The sequence below is a fragment of the Vipera ursinii genome (genome assembly GCF_947247035.1).
Source record: "Vipera ursinii genome assembly, chromosome: Z".
In the NCBI taxonomy this organism is placed as follows: Eukaryota; Metazoa; Chordata; class Lepidosauria; order Squamata; family Viperidae; genus Vipera; species Vipera ursinii.
In genome coordinates, this window is record NC_139517.1 from 78,975,187 (window position 1) to 78,994,792 (window position 19,606).

Below are 19,606 nucleotides of genomic sequence, written 5' to 3' on the forward strand. Positions count from 1 at the left end.
ACGGCATTTGATATAGTAGATCACAACCTACTACTTGAAAACATAGAAAAATGTGGGTTAGACAGCATCACCACCAGATGGATTCATAGCTGGCTGACCGGCCGTACTCAGCGTGTGGTCCTCAGTGGAACTACATCTACATGGAGAGAAGTGTGTAGTGGGGTGCACTAGGGCTTGCTCTGTTCTAGGCCCAGTGCTCTTCAACATATCAAAGATTTGGACGAGGGGATACTCATCAAATTTGCATACGACACCAAGCAGGAATAGCCAATACTCCAAGAGATAGGGTTAAGGTACAGGAGGATCTGGACAGACATGGATACTGGGCGCTATCTAACAAAATGAAATTCAGTGGTGAAAAAAGCAAGGTTCTACCTTTAGGCAAGAAAAAACAAATGTACAGGTATAGCATAGGTGGTACTTTGCTCAATAGTAGTAACTGTGAGGGATCTCGGAGTCCTAATGGACAATCACTTAAATATGAGCCAGCAGTGTGCTGCAGCTGCCAAAAAAGCCAACACAGTGCTAGGCTGCATTAACGGAGGGATAGAATCAAGATCATGTGAAGTATTAATACCATTTTACAATGCCTTGGTAACGCCACACTTGGAATACTGCATCCAGTTTTGGTCACCACAATGTAAAAAAGATGTTGAGACTCTAGAAAGGGTACAGAGAAGAGCAACAAAGACGATTAGGGGATTGGAGGCTAAAACATATAAGGAACGGTTGCTGCAATTGGGTTGTTGTTGTTGTTAGCTGCGAAGTTGTGTCCGACCCATCGCGACCCTATGGACAACGTTCCTCCAGGCCTTCCTGTCCTCTGCCATCTTCTGGACTCCATTTAAGCTCAGGCCTACTGCTTCAGTGACTCCATCCAGCCACCTCATTCTCTGTTGTCCCCTTCTTCTATTGCCCTCAATCTTTCCCAGCATTAGGCTCTTCTCCAGTGAGTCCTTCCTTCTCATTAGGTGGCCAAAGTATTTGAGTTTTAGCTTCAGGATCTGGCCTTCTAAAGAGCAGTCAGGGTTGATCTCCTCTAGGACTAACCGGTTTGATCACCTTGCAGTCCAAGGGACTCGCAGGAGTCTTCTCCAGTACCACAGTTCAAAGGCCTCAATTCTTTGGCCCTCAGCCTTTTTTATGGTCCAACTTTCAATGCCATACATTGCAACTGGGAAGACCATAGCCTTGACTATACGCACTTTTGTTGACAGGGTGATATCTCTGCTTTTTAGTGTGCTGTCTAGATTTGCCATGGCTTTCCACCCAAGGAGCAAGCGTCTTAATTTCTTGGCTACAGTCCCCATCTGCAGTGATCTTTGAGCCCAGGAAAATAAAATCTGTCACTACCTCCATTTCTTCCCCATCTATTTGCCAGGAATTGAGAGGGCCGGATGCCATGATCTTGGTTTTCTTAATGTTAAGTTTCAACCCAACTTTTGCACTCTCCTTCTTCACCTGCAGCAAGAGGCTATTTAGTTCTTCTTCACTTTCTGCCATTAGAGTTGCATCATCTGCATATGCTTACTGCTAAGCTTGTAAGTCGCCCTGAGTTTTCGGAGAAGGGCGGGATATAAATGGAATTAAAATAAATAAAAAATAAGTATGTTAGGTTGTTGATATTTCTTCCGGCAATCTTAATTCCAACTTTTGATTCATCTACCCCTGCCTTTCTCATGATGTGCTCTGCATATAAGTTAAATACAGTAGGCAAGGCGACAGTATACAGCCTTGCCGGACTCCTTTCCCAATTTTGAACCAATCAGTGGTTCCGTGTCCAGTTCTTACTGTTGCTTTTTGGCCCACATATAGGTTTCTCAAGAGACAAATAAGATGTTCTGGTACTCCCATCTCTTTAAGAACTTGCCACAGTTTGTTATGATCCACACAATCAAAGGCTTTAGCATAGTCAATGAAGCAGAAGTAGATGTTTTTCTGGAACTCTCTAGCTTTCTCCATGATCCAGCGTATGTTGGCAATTGGGTATGTCTAGATTAATCAAGAGAAGGACGAGGGGTGGCATGATAGCAGTGTTCCAATATCTCAGGGATTGCCACAAAGAAGAAAGAGTCAGGCTATTCTCCAAAGCACCTGAAGGCAGGACAAGAAGCAACAGATGGAAATTAACCAAAGAGAGAAGCAACCTAGAACTAAGGAGAAACTTCCTGACAGAACAACTAATCAGTGGAACATCCTGCCTCCAGAAGCGATAAATGCTCCCAACACTGGAAGTTTTTAAGAAGAAATTGGACAACCATTTGTCCTAAATGGTATAGGGTTTCCTGCCTGAGCAGCGGTTGGACTAGATGACCTCCAAGGTCCCTTCCAACATTATTGTTGTTTTATTTTAAGCTGTAATGTTATAACTATTCTGCTTTTGTTTAAGAAACTGATTTTTAATGACAGTATGATATCATATTGCATTTCCATGCCTATTTTTAAAGAGTGCTTTAAAAAATTACTGAGAGTGTGAATTTTTCAATAACTGTATTTATTTATTACATTTATATGCTGCTCACCCCTTTGCCAAGCGAACCTGGGTGACTTACAACTAAAATTATAAATACAAAAATATTTAAAACATTAGACACAAAGACAAGAAATAAAAGGAAAGGTCAGTACAGTGGGTGGCATCTTTGTCCACCAGCAAGCAACCTTTAGTGTGGAATGTCCACATCAGGATCCCAAGCCAATCAGTAGAGCTAGATTTTCCCTTTGGGAAAGCAAAAGGGTAGAGGCAGACCTCACCTCAGGTGGCAAGGTATTCCAGAGAGCAGGAGTCACAGTAGAAAAGGTTTTCCTTCTAGACCCCCAAAATTCTTTGACCTTTGGGACCCACAGCATATCCCTTTTGTTGGATAAAATCATTGGAATGAGACAGTTCCTCAAGAGAACCTGGTCCCATGCCATGAAGAGTTTTAAGATGATAACCCGCACTTTCAATTGGACCCAGAAGCAAACCGGGAACCAATGCAGCTCATGTGTATGTTATAAAGACAAATATAATCAGAACTTGTATATTTTAAATCATCTATTTATATAAATGGAGCCCTGGTGGCACAGTTATTTCCACGCAATATTGCAGTGAAAGTCTGCCCATAGTCTGGAGTTCAATCCTGATGGGGGCTGGATTGACTCAACGTTCCACCCATCTGAGGTTGGTAAAATGAGGACCCAGATTGTTGAGGGCAATATACTGACATTCTAAACTGCCCAGAGAATTCTGTAAAGCGAGTATTCCCTCACTTAATGCTGTGATCTTCAGTTTTCAAGCTACTTTTATACTTATATATGTGTAAAACCTTCTAAAATGTACTGAAAGGCAAAGCAAAACACAGCATTAAACAAAACATGCTTATGTGCTTTCTAGTTTAGTTACAGTGATGGGTTTCCTGATTGTTTTCTGTAGAAACCCTAACCAGTCAGATCCAGCTTACCTATCAAGATAAAAATAAGGCTAGATAAGTGCTATCATCTGCTGTGACTTAAAATCTTTTAATCTCAAATGAATAAATTTATATGCTGATGGATTTGGAAAATATCTCATAGGCCTGTGTAATAATTTTAAAACTTGAAGGAGATCTAGTATCTCAGTAAAATAAATTTGAATAAGAAGCATTCTAGAAATGAAATAGTCAGTTATATCCTGGGTAAGAACCAGTTGTATTATAAAAGAAAACCAGCTTTATGGAATATACCCTTATAGATTGATTGTAATATATGCTTGTATTTTTCTTGCCAGTTTAATTACACGAATGTTGCAAAGAGATCCGAAACGAAGGGCATCTTTGGAAGAAATTGAAAATCACCCTTGGCTACAAGGAGTTGATCCATCACCTGCAACAAAATATAATATTCCTTTGGTTTCATATAAAAATCTTTCAGAGGAAGAGCACAATAGCATCATACAGCGCATGGTTCTTGGAGATATTGCAGATCGAGATACTATTGTGGAGTAAGTAACATTTTATACAGTTTTATAATTCAGTATGTAGCTGTTCTTATACTGTTTCTCAGTCTGATGCCCTCCATAGATATTTGGATTTCAGCCCCAGCATTAACAGCTGTCATAGTCAACAGCCATTTTATGTGGTAATTATAAATATTTAGTCCAGAAGATGCAATTGGAAAAGCACATTCAGAAGCACAAGAACTTCTCTGGCATCATAATCAGGTTGTGTATATCCTTAGTTTCTGGTTTTCAGAGAAATTCCTTCATGTCAAATGTTTATTTTGCACTTTTCTACTTTAATTTGAAGTTATTTAGAACAAATAAAGTAATATGTTATTTCTTTATTATTATTTTTTTTAAAAAATTGGTCCTTAAAACAATTCCATAGTAAGACAGCTACAACTTAAGCAAAAATTGACTAGTTAAATAAATAAAGAAAACATAACTATATAACCAGTTGTAATCTATTCAGTTTTATGGGTTTTTTTAGAATTGCTTCTAGAATCTATGGGACAGCAGCTATACTAATATACTCTTCTAACTGTAATTAGATAGATGGCAAAAGCATAGGCAAGATGCTGTAGCTGAAATGACTTCAAGACATGTAAAATACCCTGATATGTAGTACACCTTCTTCACTGCCTCTCTGTGCATGTGTGTTTGTTGATTGGTTTTGAAAGCAGGTAGTTCTGTCATTTGACCGCCTAATTCTTTCCATATGAAAATAATTCTTGTATTTATATTATGTATCTGCTTATAATCTAAGGGAATACCTGCTGCCGGCATCAACTTCCCATCGTCCTGTGCGCTCCCACAGGGAGGGCCTTCTTAGGGTTACCGCCGGTCAAGGAATGCCGGCGGGTTATTCCCAGGGGAAGGGCGTTCTCTGTGGGCACGCCGGCCCTTTGGAACCAACTTCCCACGGAGCTTAGGACTGCCCCCGACCTTCGCTCATTTCGCAGGGACTTGAAAACCTGGTTTTTTGAGCTGTCTGGCCCAGACTGAGGGGTTTTAATTATTTATTAATGGGGTTTTAGTTTAAATTCAGGGACTTAATTTAATCTTAGTTTTAATCGATTTTAGCTTTGTATGTTATGTATTTTTAATTTTTCCCTGTAAACCGCCCTGAGTCCTATGGGAATAGGGCAGTATACAAGTTTAAATAATAAATAAATAATCTATTTAAAAACTTTTGAACTTTTGAGAATATTTAGCTCTCAAATTTAGAGCTAATAATAATTAGCTCACTTTCTATATAAAATCTGTTGTTAGTAAATGCACATTTATTTTGATAAAATATATCTGTTAGTGCAAATGAAATAAGCATCAAATAGCTTGATTTAGGTCTCATGTAATAAGTGTTTCAAGTGTCTGGTAAATCCCTTTAAGCATTTGAGCAGTAGGTTGCTTGAATTTGACATCTAACAATAATCTATCATGTATTGAGTCAGTGATTTGCTGCTCGTGTGACGTTTATTTGTATGAACAATTACAAAGAAGGCTCTGAACTGAGAAAGTTCACTTCAAGTTAGTTGAAGCAATATGAGGAAAAGTATTGCTCATTTGTTTTAAATTAGCTTTTAATTTTATTTGATGGCAGAGGACACAGAAGCATTCTTTAGTATTGAAAGTTTAAAGATAACATGTAGTGTGTTTCTTGACTGATTTCTTTCTTCAGTTTGCTTCCTGGTGTCCACTAAGTAGTGATAAATCACCCAAACTCTGAAGGAGTGTGGAAGAAGAGGCCATCCATTGGACTTGAAGTGCCACTTCTCCAAACTGGGAGTGTGTCACTGAAGTTGCTTCTTTTAGCAATTATAGACCATCCTCAGGAGTCATTGAAAATAAACTAGTTCTCAGTAATCCTAGTTACAACTAGATTTGTTACAGTAGTATAGCCATATGTGTCAGAAATTCTGTTGCACCTGCATGAAATATAGGGAAGTGATCATATACTGTATCTGGCAATTGGAAATACTGTTGACTCACATTCAATAAGTTGTCATCCGGAACATTTTTTCAGCTGTTAAATTTTTTTTCCCCATATACAGGTAGTCCTCAACTTATGACTAATAGTCGTACATTATGGCAGCTGTAAATTGAATCATCCACTTGACCAAACCAACCTTTGTTATGGAGGTCGTTAAGCAAATGCCACAGAGATTAAGTGAACCAATGGTTTGGTAAAGGCTGGTTTTGCAAAAAGATAAAGAGAAGAAAGAAGAAGTAAAAATGCTGGTTTTAGGCAAAAATGTCATAAAATGTGGTCATTTTCTGCAGGACCCTGCAAACAGCCCTAAATGCAAGCTGGTTGCTGAGCACCTGACATATGGTCAAGTGACCCTGGGGGGCAGGGGGGAGAGAGATCCTTCTGAACTTCATAACCGGGTTGTAAGTAAGTACCCTGGTAGGGGGAGCAGTGTAACTTCAAACGATTGGTAAGCAATAGATCATAAGTCAAGGACTAGCAATAGCACTTAGGCTTATATACTGCTTCATAGTGCTTTACAGCCATCTCTAAGTGGTTTACAGAGTCAGCATATTGCCCCCAAAAATCTGGGTCCTCATTTTACCAACCTTGGAAGGATGGAAGGCTGAGTCAACCTTGAGCCAGTCAGGATCGAGCTCCTGGCAACGAGTAGAGTCAGCCGGCAATAATGCATTCTAACCACTGTACCACCCCAGGTATTTTGTAATTATTAAACATGCTGCATTAATTTCCCAGTTTTTTGTAATGCAGTGGCCATTTGTAAAGATGTCTAAAGTACAAATTTCTGTTATGAGGTACTCTTCAACTTTTTTCTTGTACATATGTTGGCAATATGTACAGTTTGAGAAAACCATTAATACATATTTTATTTCTTCAGGGCTCTGGAAACAAACAAATACAATCACATCACTGCCACCTATTTTTTACTAGCAGAGCGGATTTTAAGAGAAAAACAAGAAAAAGAAATACAAACCAGATCAGCAAGTCCAAGCAATATAAAAGCGCAGTTTAGGTAAGATTTAAGATTTAATATAAGAGAGAGAGAGAGAGAGAGAGAGACAGACAGACAGACAGACAGGCAGGCAGGCAGGCAGACAGACAGACAGACTGTGCGTATGTATCACTCTATATGTATATATGTGTGTCTGTAGTATATACATCTATCTATCTATCTATCTATCTATCTATCTATCTATCTATCTATCTATCCCTCCCAACTATTATTACTTGTATCTAAATTCTTTATGGGGACTCACAACCTTTTTATTTTAAATGTAGATTTTAAAAATACTGTAAAATGATAATGCTTAAATCTTATTGCAGCCTTTTCTAAAGAACGATTGTATAAAAAAGCAGGAGGTAGAAAAATAAATAAACTCTAAAAATATCAAACTAATTTAAATGTAGAAATGGAATAAACAACTTGAAGATATAATTAAGAGAGTCTCTTCAGGAAGAGTATTTAAAATCACTATAATAGAGGCTAAAATAAATTATATATTACGATATAGAAAAAGCCCAAACAAGTTCAGGAAAATGGCACTGTATTAAAAAAGCTCCGTCAAACAGACTATATGAAGCAAGATATCTTATTTTAGTAAATTAAAAAAAATGTAACAAGTTAGATACTAGTCCAATTATATCATTAAATCCAATATTTCAGGTATGTCAGACGTGGCCCAAGCAAGCCACACCCACTCCAGGCCCACAAGGGCAAAACACACCCCGATATATCACGATACGGCCCACGTATATATAAAAGGCTTAGTGGTTTTGGAGAGGGTGATTTTCATAGGGAAAATTAGGAATGGGGAGATGCCCAGTCTGAGGATGGGATTAAAACTTAAAATTAGGAGTATTTTAAGAGTAAAAATCTGCATGCACTTGGAAATATGTTAATCTGAGCAGGACTGAACTTCTGAAATATAGGCATAAGACTGGTTGAATGGATTTCCTAAAAACTCAAATTTAAAATTAGCACCAAGGCAATCAACTGAAACAGTCCTAAACTATCTAGCTCTGAAGCAGTAAAGTCTGCCAGAGTTGTAATAGATATCAAACATGACTAGGGCAGAGGAGATAAAAATGTTAATAAAAAAATATTTCCGTACCTGAAATTTCGGCTAGAAATCTACTAGTCATAAAAAGTAATTGATACTTGAAGTCTCATTCTCAGTCTAGTTCCAAATTGGTCTGATTCTTCATTGATGAAAAAATATTCAGAGGGTATTATGGGTTACCTGTTGGTTCCATGAAAACCAATACAATTATTTTTCTTTCACCTATTTGCTTTAACATGGTCCTCATTAACTTTTTCTTTGAGAAAGTGAACAGGTGGCTCTCTTGTGTCTAATTTTTTCTCTTTTATTTGCCTGCCTCCAAGATGAATTATCAGTCACCTGTCCCACTTACACATGGGAAGGTTCCAGCAGTTCTTTTGAGAGCCACAGGAATATACAAGGATTGGAATCAATATTGGCTAGATTATAAAAGACTATTCTGGAAGTACCAAAATATCTGTTGGACCTGCCTCTTCCATTATTACTTTTGTGGCATTCTTAAAGTCCTAATAAATTGCACTACATATCAGTACATTAGTATCACTTTAGTTACTAAAAAAAAAGACTAAACAATTAAAGCCATTAAGAGGAAAAAATGGATCCAAAGATTGGTTTGAGATAAAGTGGAATTTCCATTTTGTTTATATGTTGATATAAGATGCCTTAATTTGTCTCTTCCTTTTCAAAAGATAGCCTGGAATGATTTAAGAAATTAAAATTTAAAGTGTAACCAGACAGAATTAATTGTTCAAATATTTGATCTCAAGCTAATGAGAAAAATGTGATTAATTTTAAAATGTATATTGATTATTTCTCACTTTTTATATTACTTGCAGTAATAATATATTTATTAAAATGAGAAGCAATTAACATGAAATAAAGATTTTGCTTTGAAATATTTTTGCTTTTTATTTTTAAATAAATTTGCATTTTCATGTTTTCTTTGTTTTATGTTTATTTTAGACAATCATGGCCAACAAAAATTGATGTTCCCCAAGATTTAGATGATGATCTTACAGCTTCTCCATTGTCTCATGGAGCTGTTCCCCAATCTCCTGCTCGTAGTGCTGAAAATGTTCTTAATGGACACAGAAATAAGACACTTAATGAGTCAGCCAAGAAAGAGGATATTCCTGAATTAGCTGGACCAGCACTTTCAGTTGTTCCGTCAGTGAATTTAAAACCTACAACTAGTAGTCGGAAGTGCTTGTTTAGAGTGGAAGAAGATGAGGAGGAGGATGAAGAAGATAAAAAAACTGTTTCTCTGTCAAATCAAGTTGTTCTGCGTCGTAAATCTTCTGTTACAAATCGTCTTACTTCCCGAAAAAGTGCCCCAGTTCTTAATCAGATTTTTGAAGAAGGGGAATCTGATGATGAATTTGATATGGATGAGAATTTGCCTCCCAAACTTAGTCGGCTAAAAATGAATATTGCTTCACCCAGCACTGTGCATAAACGTTATCACAGAAGGAAAAGTCAGGGTCGTGGATCTAGTTGCAGTAGCTCAGAAACAAGTGATGATGACTCAGAAAGTAGGCGACGTCTAGATAAAGACAGTGGATTTACTTATTCCTGGCATAGAAGAGATAGTAGTGAAGGTCCTCCAGGAAATCAAGGAGATGGAAGTGGACAAGGAAAACCAAGCAATGGAAATGGAGGGATTGACAAAACAAGTCCTGGTGATAATCATAAAGAGGGTGGAAGTCCTTCCAGTAGTTCTAGTGGAAGCACGAATAATAATTCAGGTTCCACTCGCAGATGTGCAGGATCTGGTAATTCAGTGCAGTTGTCATCAAGAAATGCAGGTGATCTTGTTGAAAGTCTCAAGTTGATGAGCATTTGTTTAGGTTCTCAGATTCACAGTAGCACTAAGTACATAATTGATCCCCAAAGCAACATTTCATTTTCCAGTGTGAAGGTGCAGGAGAAATCAACATGGAAAATGTGCATAAGTTCTGGGAGTGTAAATCCAGTTTCATCTTTGAGCAGCATAAAATTGTTTTCTGACCAAATGTCAGATGCAGCAAATGAATTAGAACGAATAAAGAACAAGAACTTGAAAAATAATGTGCTACAACTACCTCTATGTGAAAAAACAATATCTGTGAATATTCAGCGAAACCCGAAGGAGGGACTATTATGTACATCAGGTCAGACAACTTGTTGTCATGTTGTTTGACAGTAATCATATTTAACCCATTCTACTTGACATCACCAATCTTCCTGTTCAGAGCTGTGAATACTTTATTTCACTGAACCTTTTGTTATCTTTGTCTTATTATGTTAACATAGGCTTTAAGCAGTAATTTATTACAGTTTAGTTTTGCTTGTTATGACAATGCATGATACTGTGCATGTTGCTAGCCAGTAATTTCTTTTGTTCCAAACAAACCCAAGATTTGTATAATTTTCTTTCTAATTTTACTCTAGAAAATCTGGATTATAGTAAGGCTTGTGTCCAAATCCAGTATAAATTAAGCACTTGGTAGTTTCACATTCTGCACTTAATTAGAAACAGATTTTTTTGTTTCTTTGTAAGACGTCAAATTTTGTTTGGATCTTCTGTGTTACTTAAAATACATAAGATGTGGCATAATTATCTGTGTTTGCAACAGAACCAAAGCAATAAAACTTTGATACTTAAATCTCTTCTGGAGCTTTCAGAATTTCAAGGCTTGTACAAAGCAAAAGTGCACTGAAAAGTTATCTTGAAATCTTGATTTTTAACCCACATCTTTATCTTAAATGCATGAGTGATAGCTGAAACGAAGATCTTGATTTGATATAGACAAGATTTTTTTAAAAAAAAAATCTCTAAGGCAGCTTTCCCCATAATTAAATGCAGACAATCTTTTTTTAAAAGAAATATCTAACAAAGGAATAGTATAATTTTAAGTTTTTTTCCCCATCCAGGGGAAAGCATTCATTACTGGTATATATAATTGGTTGTAAAGTATTGTGCAAAATATTTAAAATGGACCAATTTGTGGTAGCTGAGATCTGTTTCAATAAATAGATCTCTAGTTGATATCTTTTCCAATAAATCATTTCATAATATTAACTGTTGATACCGAAAAAGCAGTTTGTTTTTTTCCAAATGTACTTTCCATTATGCCCTTCAATATTTTACTATTAATGGAATTGTCATAAAGAGTTGACTAAGAACATAATAAAAGTAATTTGAGCATGCAGATAAATGAGACAAAATAGGTAATTGTCACTTTTGTATAGTGTTAATTTTATCAGAAATGCTTCAGAACACTGTAAGGCATATAGTCAATTCAGCCAGTCATTTCTAGTAAAAGATTATTTTTTATCTGAATAAAAGAAGAGTCTGTTCAGATTATCAGAGCCTAATTGGAATACATTAATATGCCCCATGACAAGATAGGTGGCAAATAAAATTGATAATAATATATCTTCAAGTTCTCTCCATGGATTTAAAATGCACCATAGATTATTTTACTGGAAAATAAATTTAAATGGACATTTAGCTTTGGATGTAGTATTTAATTTGCTTTAAAAATTCTCCAAATCAAATCAGTAACACAAGTTGGCATGGAACAATTTTCTTTCATTCTTGACGTATTTGCTTTTTTAAAATCCCTTACTACTGAAATGCCAGCAAATGAATGTTTGGGCACTTTTTTATGTTAAAAATAGTTTTGACTAGATGAATTAACTTTTCTGAATATGTATCTAGAATAAAATATACCCAATTTGGGGAAATGTAAGAATATTATTGTTTTCTTGCTCTGTGCACTGGGTCTTTAAAGCAATGCTATAAGAACTGATGGTATTATGTAGCAGCAACTCAGACAGTTGTCTGAGAGAGTTTACATTCAGTGCATTCAGAAAATATTCAGACCGCCTTCACTTTTCTCAATTTTATTATGCTACTGATTCTATTCTTGTTGAAATTCATTTTTTTTTCTCATTAATCTACATTCAGTACCCCATAAATGACAAAGTAAAAACAGAAGTTTAAAAATGTCTGTAAATTTAATAAAAAGGAAAAAAACTGAAATATCACATTGGCACAAGTATTCAGACCCTTCACTCAGTACTTTGTTGAAGCACCTTTGGCAGCAATTACAGCCTCTTTGTAGGTATGACACGACAAGCTTTGCACACCTCACTGGGGGATTTTTTTTTTGCCATTCTTCCTTGCAAATCTTTTCAAGCTCAGTCAGGAGGCCAACTATCACTGCAGCCCCCTACTGATCTGGCCTTTATGGCACAGTGGCTAGACAGAAGCCTCTCCTATACAAATATATGAAAGTCCACTTGGGAGTTTGCAAAAAAGCACCTGAAGGACTCTCAGACTCTCTACACAGGATTTCTGGAGCTCAGTCAGACTGACTGCCAGGTTCTTGGTCACCTCTCTTACTTAGGCCCTTCTCCTCTGTTTGCTCAGTTTGGGTAACCAGCTCTTGGAAGAGTACTGCTTGTGCCAAAATGTCTTTCATTTGAGAATTATGGAGGCCACTCCCTGCAACCTTCAGTGCAGCAGAAATTTCATTGTAGCCTTCCTCAGATCTGTGCCTCTGTGAGCTCTGCAGGCACTTCCTTTGACCTCATGACTTTTGCTCTGTGATAGCATGCATTGTCAGCTGTGAGGCCTCCTAATCATGTCCAACCACTTTACCATAAGTTGACTCCAATCAAAGTGTAGAAACATGTCAGCAATGATCAAGAGAACTGAGAAGCATCTGAGCTAAATTTCAAGAATTGTTGCAACGGGTCTGAACACTTATGCTAATGTAATATTTCATTTTTTTCTTTTTAATAAATTTACAGATATTTCTAAAGTTCTGTTTTCACTTCATCATTATGGGGTACTGAGTGTAGATCAATGAGAAAAATGAATTTAAACAACTGAAGAAACAGGCTGCAGCATAACAAAATAAAAGTGAAGGGGGTCTGAATACTTTCTATAGCTCAGTAGTATTGTGACGCTAGCAAAATGGTCAAGTATAATGCATTTCATTTATGTTATAGATTGTAGAGCACCAAAGAATTGTTACATTGGATTATGATTTTATGCTTCCTTTTTAGCATGGTAAATCTGTCTGAAGGTACAATCTAAAACATTTTATTAGAAAGCCACTTGAGTTCATTATGGGTTATTTCCAAATAAATACGGATTCATTATAGTTCTGAATCATGCAGTGTATTTTAATATCTAGCCTAGTTCAGGGTTTATAATTTTTATGTCCCAAGTATAGCAAGTTATAAATGAAATATTTCACTTTTGTTTTACAGACTCTTGTTGCAATCTAATTTTATACTGCTTGGATCTTTACCAGTATGACATAAGTACTCTGTGTAACATTGTGCATGTATATATACATGCACAGAGCTGAAAGAACTGATGTATGGGTGAAGCCATAGAAAATATTTGCTTGAAATTTTCTTGGGCAGGGATCTTATAAAGGCCAGAAATATGGAAAGTTCATAGATATCAGTAAATAGGGCATCTATATAAAAAGTAGGATAAATTTATAAAGGGCATTGGCAATAAACTTCGTTGCAGCTTTTATTTTCAAGTTGCTGTAAATATCACACATTATGTACAGCCTAGGAAAGGCACCTTTTTGACCAACCCCAGGAGTTTTTGTTTCTTCCATTTTTATAAACAATGGTGTATATATGTATATGTGTAAATATATATGGTGCTCACTTTAGATCAGCGGTGTTGACCATTATGCTGCATAGCTGTAAAATAGCCTTTAGTTAGTATGGTTGGGTGAACTACTTGGGTGTTCAGATGTTTGCTTGAATGTTGTCTTTTATTCATCTGTTCACAAGTGAATGGCTGTGCATGTATTATTGTATGTTGTATTATGTTCTGTTAAAGGAGGGAGAGAATAACCACTACATTAAAATATATTGGACCAAATTATATAGAACAAGTAACAGTTTTCTGTACCCCTTAAATTTGTCTTTACAAATTGCTTATAGTTACTGTAGCATATAAATATTGTGGAAAGCAACTAGTCTTGTATTTTTCTGTATGAATATATAATGTACCTCTAGCAATTTATCTGTATTTAAAATGTGACAATCTTGACAGAGAATTAATTTTGCAAGCAGCAGTTAAATTAAGCAAAACTGAATGCAGAAAAGTTAAGCCTTTTAAGAGAGGGTACAGAAATATCAGTTGATCTTTGTCAATTGCTTCCAGCAATGTTTGGCTTTCTTCACTATGTAACTATTCATGGTGTGTGACAAAAATTCAATTAATAAAATGTTCTCTTGATCAGTGAAAAAAAGATTTCTATGTCAACTTTTTATACTCACTAGTGTGGCTTCTGTTTCAGTACTGAAAAGCTGACATATTGGCCCTGTTGTAATAGGTAAATTATGATTATATTTATCTATAACTATTACTCTATGAGTGATTGTCTATGCTAGGCATGTCAAACTCGTGACGTAACATGACATTGCATGACATGTTGCAACTTTTTCCCCATTGCCAGCAATGGGGTGGGTGCGGTTTCAGTATGATGCATCTAGCCCGCGGCTGGCAGTTTGACATGTCTGGTCTATGCATTTGCTTTCTAACTGCTACACATGTGCAGCGTTAAGCTTTCCTTCTTCCCTCTGCTCTTATGTCACCTCAGTACAGATATCCACTATGAAGATAATATTTTTTTAGAAGTGGTGCACTCTTTAAATTACATTGTATTTTGAGATTTATTCGTATCTTAGCAGAACTAAAAATACAAAGCAAAGTATTCCTCTTGTGAATTTTTTTTAATCTGTTCAATATGTTGTATGTCTTTTAACAGTACAAAATAATAAGTTTAAAACTACAAATGACTATTCCATTTGTTTTTGTTTTTTTATCCCATTTATATCCCGCCCTTCTCCGAAGACTCAGGGCAGCTTACAATCTAAGAAGCACAAATCAATGTGCTTAGCAATAGCCTTCATTCTATGTATATGCCTGCTTATTAGGGCTTTCGCCCCCCCCCCCCCCCCCCGCGGCATTTTTACAAAGTCAGCAACAATCTGGGTCCTCATTTTACCTACCATCTGTGTTCAATTTATTAACAAACCATGTCCAAAGCCCACCATTTTACAATAGCCACAGATGTGTAGGAGTGTATGTAAACCAAATTGTTGGATGAATACATCTGGTAATGTAGTTATTAATATCAATGCTGAAATTTGAAATGTGGTTCATAAATATTGATCATAGCTTTAAAAAGTGCAAAGAAAAAGCTAACAATTTAAAATGTACTTCAGGTTTGATCAGATTATGAAATGTTCTGAGAGAGACAATCTGTATTTGTTAATACACATAACATCACATAATCAGAAAAGCAGCTCAACATCCTGAGGCTGCTACTGAAAAAAAATCAGGACTGAAGTTCCTTTTGATTCTTGTTGAAACAATCTGGCACTCTAGTATTAAGAATGTACTTCTTTAAAATCAGGAAAGAAGTCTGCATGCATGCATTCCAAAACATGTCTACTACCTCAAACAATACTGCAGAAGCTTGTATGTTGGCAATTCAGACTTTGACCTCAGCTCCAAAAGCAGCCAGGGACTTTTGTTTTGTTTTTGATCCTTTGAAACACCTTAAAACAAAAGAACCCTTTTAATGGCATAAATTAATGGACAACTGAAGAAATCATACTCTTAAATGCTGGCTATGTATGCATGTATCATATGAAATGTTGATTGTATACAGTTAAACAGGCTAGAAACCAGAAGACTATTAAGTTCTACTCCTGCCTTAACCCTGAAAGCTGGTTGGGTATTTCACCAGTCACTCACTCTCAACCCAATAGACAAGGTGGTTTTTGTGGGGAAAATAGGAGAAAGTGTTAGGTGTGTTTGTGGCTTTGAGTTATTTATAAGGTAATAAAATGGAATAAAAAATAAATATAATTAGTCCTCTGATAAGACTGCCTCAATATGAGAATAATACATGCAGTATTCCAGCATGTGAAAATAAAGACTGGCAAAGTAAGGCTCCACATATCAAAAATTGTTCATTGCATTTATTGTGAATAGCATTCATGTTCACAGAATCTGCATTTCAGAAGGGTACAAATGAGTCGACACTGGAAAGCTGTCTAGAGCAGTTTTAAATGCCAAGGGAACCCTTCCTTTTATAAGACCTCACCTCTAGTAGTATTATATGAAGATTCAGTGGTAACTTCAAGAGCAGGAAAAAAGTTAACTGGCTTCCCTACTTGTTTATGACTTTGCTGTACTAAATAGAATAGAATAGAGTAGAGCTGGAAGGGACCTTGGAGGTCTTCTAGTCCAGCCCCTTGCTCAAGCAGGAGAACCTATACCATCTCAGACAAGTGGCTGTCTAGTCTCTTCTTAAAAATCTCCAGTAATGGAGCGCCCACGATTTCTAAAGGCAAGCTGTTCCCTTGGTTAATTGAACTCAATGTTAGGATGTTTCTCCTTAATTCCAGGTTGCTTCTCTTTTGGATCAGTTTGTTTCTCGTCCTTTCCTCTGGTGCTATGGTGAATAATGTGACCCCCTGTTCTTTGTAGCAGCCCCTCAAGTACTGGAATACTGCTATCATGTCTCCCCTATTTTCTTTAGCCAAACTCAAGTCCCGCAGCTCACATGTTTTAGTCTCCAGACTTTTGATCATCTTAGTAGCTCTATGAATTTTTTCCAAACTCTCAACATCTTTTTTGTGATATGGTGATCAAAATTGGCTGCAGTATTCCAGGTGTGGTCTTACTAGGGTTTTATAAAGCGGTATTAATACTTCACGAGATCTTGAGTCTATGCCTGTTTAAACAACCCAGGATTGTTAGCTTTTTTGGCTGCTGCTGCACACTGCTGGCTCATAGTCAAGTGATCGTCCACTAGGACTCAAAGGTCACAGGTACTGTTTTTAAACCAGGTCTCGCCCTATCTGTACTTGTACCTTTGGTTTTTCCTGCCTAAATGAAAAACTGCTTTTCTCCACATTGAAACTTATATTGTTGAATAGGGCCCATTGTTTCAAGCTTGTCAAGGTCTTTTGGATCCTGAGTTTCTCTTCTGGGGTGTTGGCAACTCCTGTCAGTTTGGTGTCATCTGCAAATTTGATGAGTTCCCCTTCAATTCCCTCATCTAATTCATTTATGAAGATATTGAAGAGTACTGGGCCTAAAATAGAAGCTTGTGGTACCCCGCTGCTTACTTCTCTCCATGTGGATGTGGTGCCATTGAGGACTACTAGTTGTCAGCTGGATTGGTTAGGAATCTGTTTGATCTCCTGCTCACTGCAGTTTGTCTCCCAGTTGATTTCTGGATAGTTGAAGTCTCTCATTACTACTGTGGTATACTGTACTTCCTACATATATTTGTTAACTATTTCTTCTGATTGGTTGGGTGGCCTGTAATATACACCTATGGAAATGTCACTTTTTCTGTTTTATATTGACCCATATACATTCTGGAAAGATTTTATCTTTGATCATGTGCATTTCTGTAAAAATGTAGTGTTCTCTTACATATAGTACAACTCTCCCTCCTCTTTTTGTAGACCTGTTTCTTTTGAACAATTTGTATCCATCCATCAGTCCATTCCATTCATGGGTTTCATCCCACCAGGTTTCTGTAATGCCAATTACGTCATACCCTCACTCATATACTATTGCTTCTAGTTTGCCCTGTTTGTTCCCCAAGCTTTGAGCATTTGTATATAAGCATTTAAGACTTTTATGCCTGTCTGTGAGTATGTTTCCTGCATCTCCTGATTGTTGTTTGAGTTTTTCTTTTTTCTCATCAATGCCTACCTTATTATTTGATATGTTTTCTTGGGATTTGTGATTGGTTTTGGGTTCTAGAGATTCTAGAGATTGGTCACCCTTCCCCCTAGATTTTAGTTTAAAGCCCTCCTGATGAGTTGGGCCAGTCTTTTTCCATGTACATTTTCCCTGTTTTAGTGAGATGCAGCCCATTCCTTCCCAAGAATCCTTCGTGTAGGAAATGCAGTCCATGATCAGGGTGGATAATAATAGATGATTTTTAAAAAAATAATAAAATGGATTTTTTAAATTTAAATTGGATTTTTTATTTTTATCAAATTTATTTTAATAAAATGCTTTTGGAGCAAAAATATCTATAGTTTTCTATTTAAGATAATAATTTAGTTTATTCAGCATAAAATGGAGCTTAGTTACCGTATGTAGCATGAGACTATTCTGCACTATTTACATTTTTGGTCAACTCTTTCAATGAATCTAAGCTCTGCAAGCTGAGATAACATGCACTGCATTGATGCATTCACACAATTTCAGAGTAACCATGAGATAAATCATAAAACAAAGTTCAGGAATATTTCTTTATCCTATTGTTTTGCAAATCTACGTACACTACAAAATTATTGAAAGAGAAATGCATATGTACCAGGATCTAACTGTTTTAATTAAATAAAACAATTTGAGTAGTTCTCCAACTATATGTGATTAACCTATTAACCTAAAATCACTTCTGATATCGCTGTTTTACTAACCTGACAGCTTATTATTCTAAATAGGAAACCTTCATTTTGTTTGCAAATAATAATATTAAAGATTCTAACATTTAAAAAGCACATGTCATTTCAAATCCATCATGGCATTGCCTGTTAGAGGGCATCCACTCACCTGCTGCCAGCCACATCCCTCACCTTGTTATGTCACTGCCACATCACCAGCCATCCCATTAAAAGTGAATGGAACTGTTGATGAGTCAACAGCAAGTCAGAGGAGAAGCTGCTGCGGGACAGAGATGACAGTCGCTCTTTTAAAATTATGATTTAAATCGAGTAGATTTAAATCAAGCCTTTTTAATAGTGATTTAAATAGTGATTTAGACTCTATAATCACCATTGACTCTATAATCACCATAATGTTGAAAAAGGTTATTTAATACTATGAAATCCAAACTATGAAAAAAATAGCCAGACAGGAACATGACTTGAAATTAAGATACACTAGAAAACTTAATTTGTATGAGTATGCTTCCTATACTGTAGTTTCCCTAGATCTCCAATTTGTATTAACTTGCTGCATGGAAATTTTAATTTTAAAAAATAATGTAGGGAAAGAACACCTATTCTGCCAGAGAACATTGCATAACATTCTGAATTATTCTGAATAGTAGAGGATGGAATATAAATTCCAATAAATATAAGTCCTTCCATTTTCCACAATTCAATCAATCAATCTTCTAAATGTTTTCAAGGAAAAACAACATCTAATTTGCTTTTGAAAAAGCACATTTGGGATGCACAAATTATAATATAGAAAATTCAATAAATAAATCAGCAATTGTATTTGTATTGTACTGGAATATATTTCCAAGAGTATGAGAACCTATTTTTTTTCTTTGCAGATACAAGTGTAGCAGAAGACAAATCCTAAGGGAATTCTTACATGGGGAATAGGAATCAGCTAAAATTGATGCAAACATCTTGCAGTGTGATATGTTGATGGTATTTTCAGTAGTACTACCATAAAAATAATTGAAACTCACAGCAATAGTCATAATGAACTTTAGGTTGTTGAGTTTTTAATCTTTTTATAATGCATGATGCATATCCACCAGCTTATTTTTTTAACTTTAAAAGTTAATTTAAGTTTTG

The 19,606-nt window shown here is 36.1% G+C and overlaps 1 protein-coding gene across 8 annotated transcripts in view; it reads left to right on the forward strand.

The window, feature by feature from the left end:
• The window catches only part of SNRK (SNF related kinase), a 40,902-nt gene that overhangs the window by 19,413 nt on the left and 1,883 nt on the right, over positions 1 to 19,606 (forward strand). The window contains exons 5-9 of one of the 8 annotated variants that reach the window (XM_083378543.1): positions 3,746 to 3,958; positions 6,823 to 6,957; positions 8,969 to 10,155; positions 12,659 to 12,768; positions 14,329 to 14,344. In XM_083378543.1, the coding sequence (XP_083234669.1) occupies positions 3,746 to 3,958; positions 6,823 to 6,957; positions 8,969 to 10,155; positions 12,659 to 12,663 (1,540 nt within the window). In that variant the 3' untranslated portion in view covers positions 12,664 to 12,768; positions 14,329 to 14,344. Of the gene's footprint in view, positions 1 to 3,745; positions 3,959 to 6,822; positions 6,958 to 8,968; positions 14,301 to 14,328; positions 14,345 to 19,356; positions 19,457 to 19,606 lie in introns of those variants that run through there. The other 7 variants (XM_083378542.1, XM_083378537.1, XM_083378539.1 and 4 more) reach the window with 7 other exon arrangements.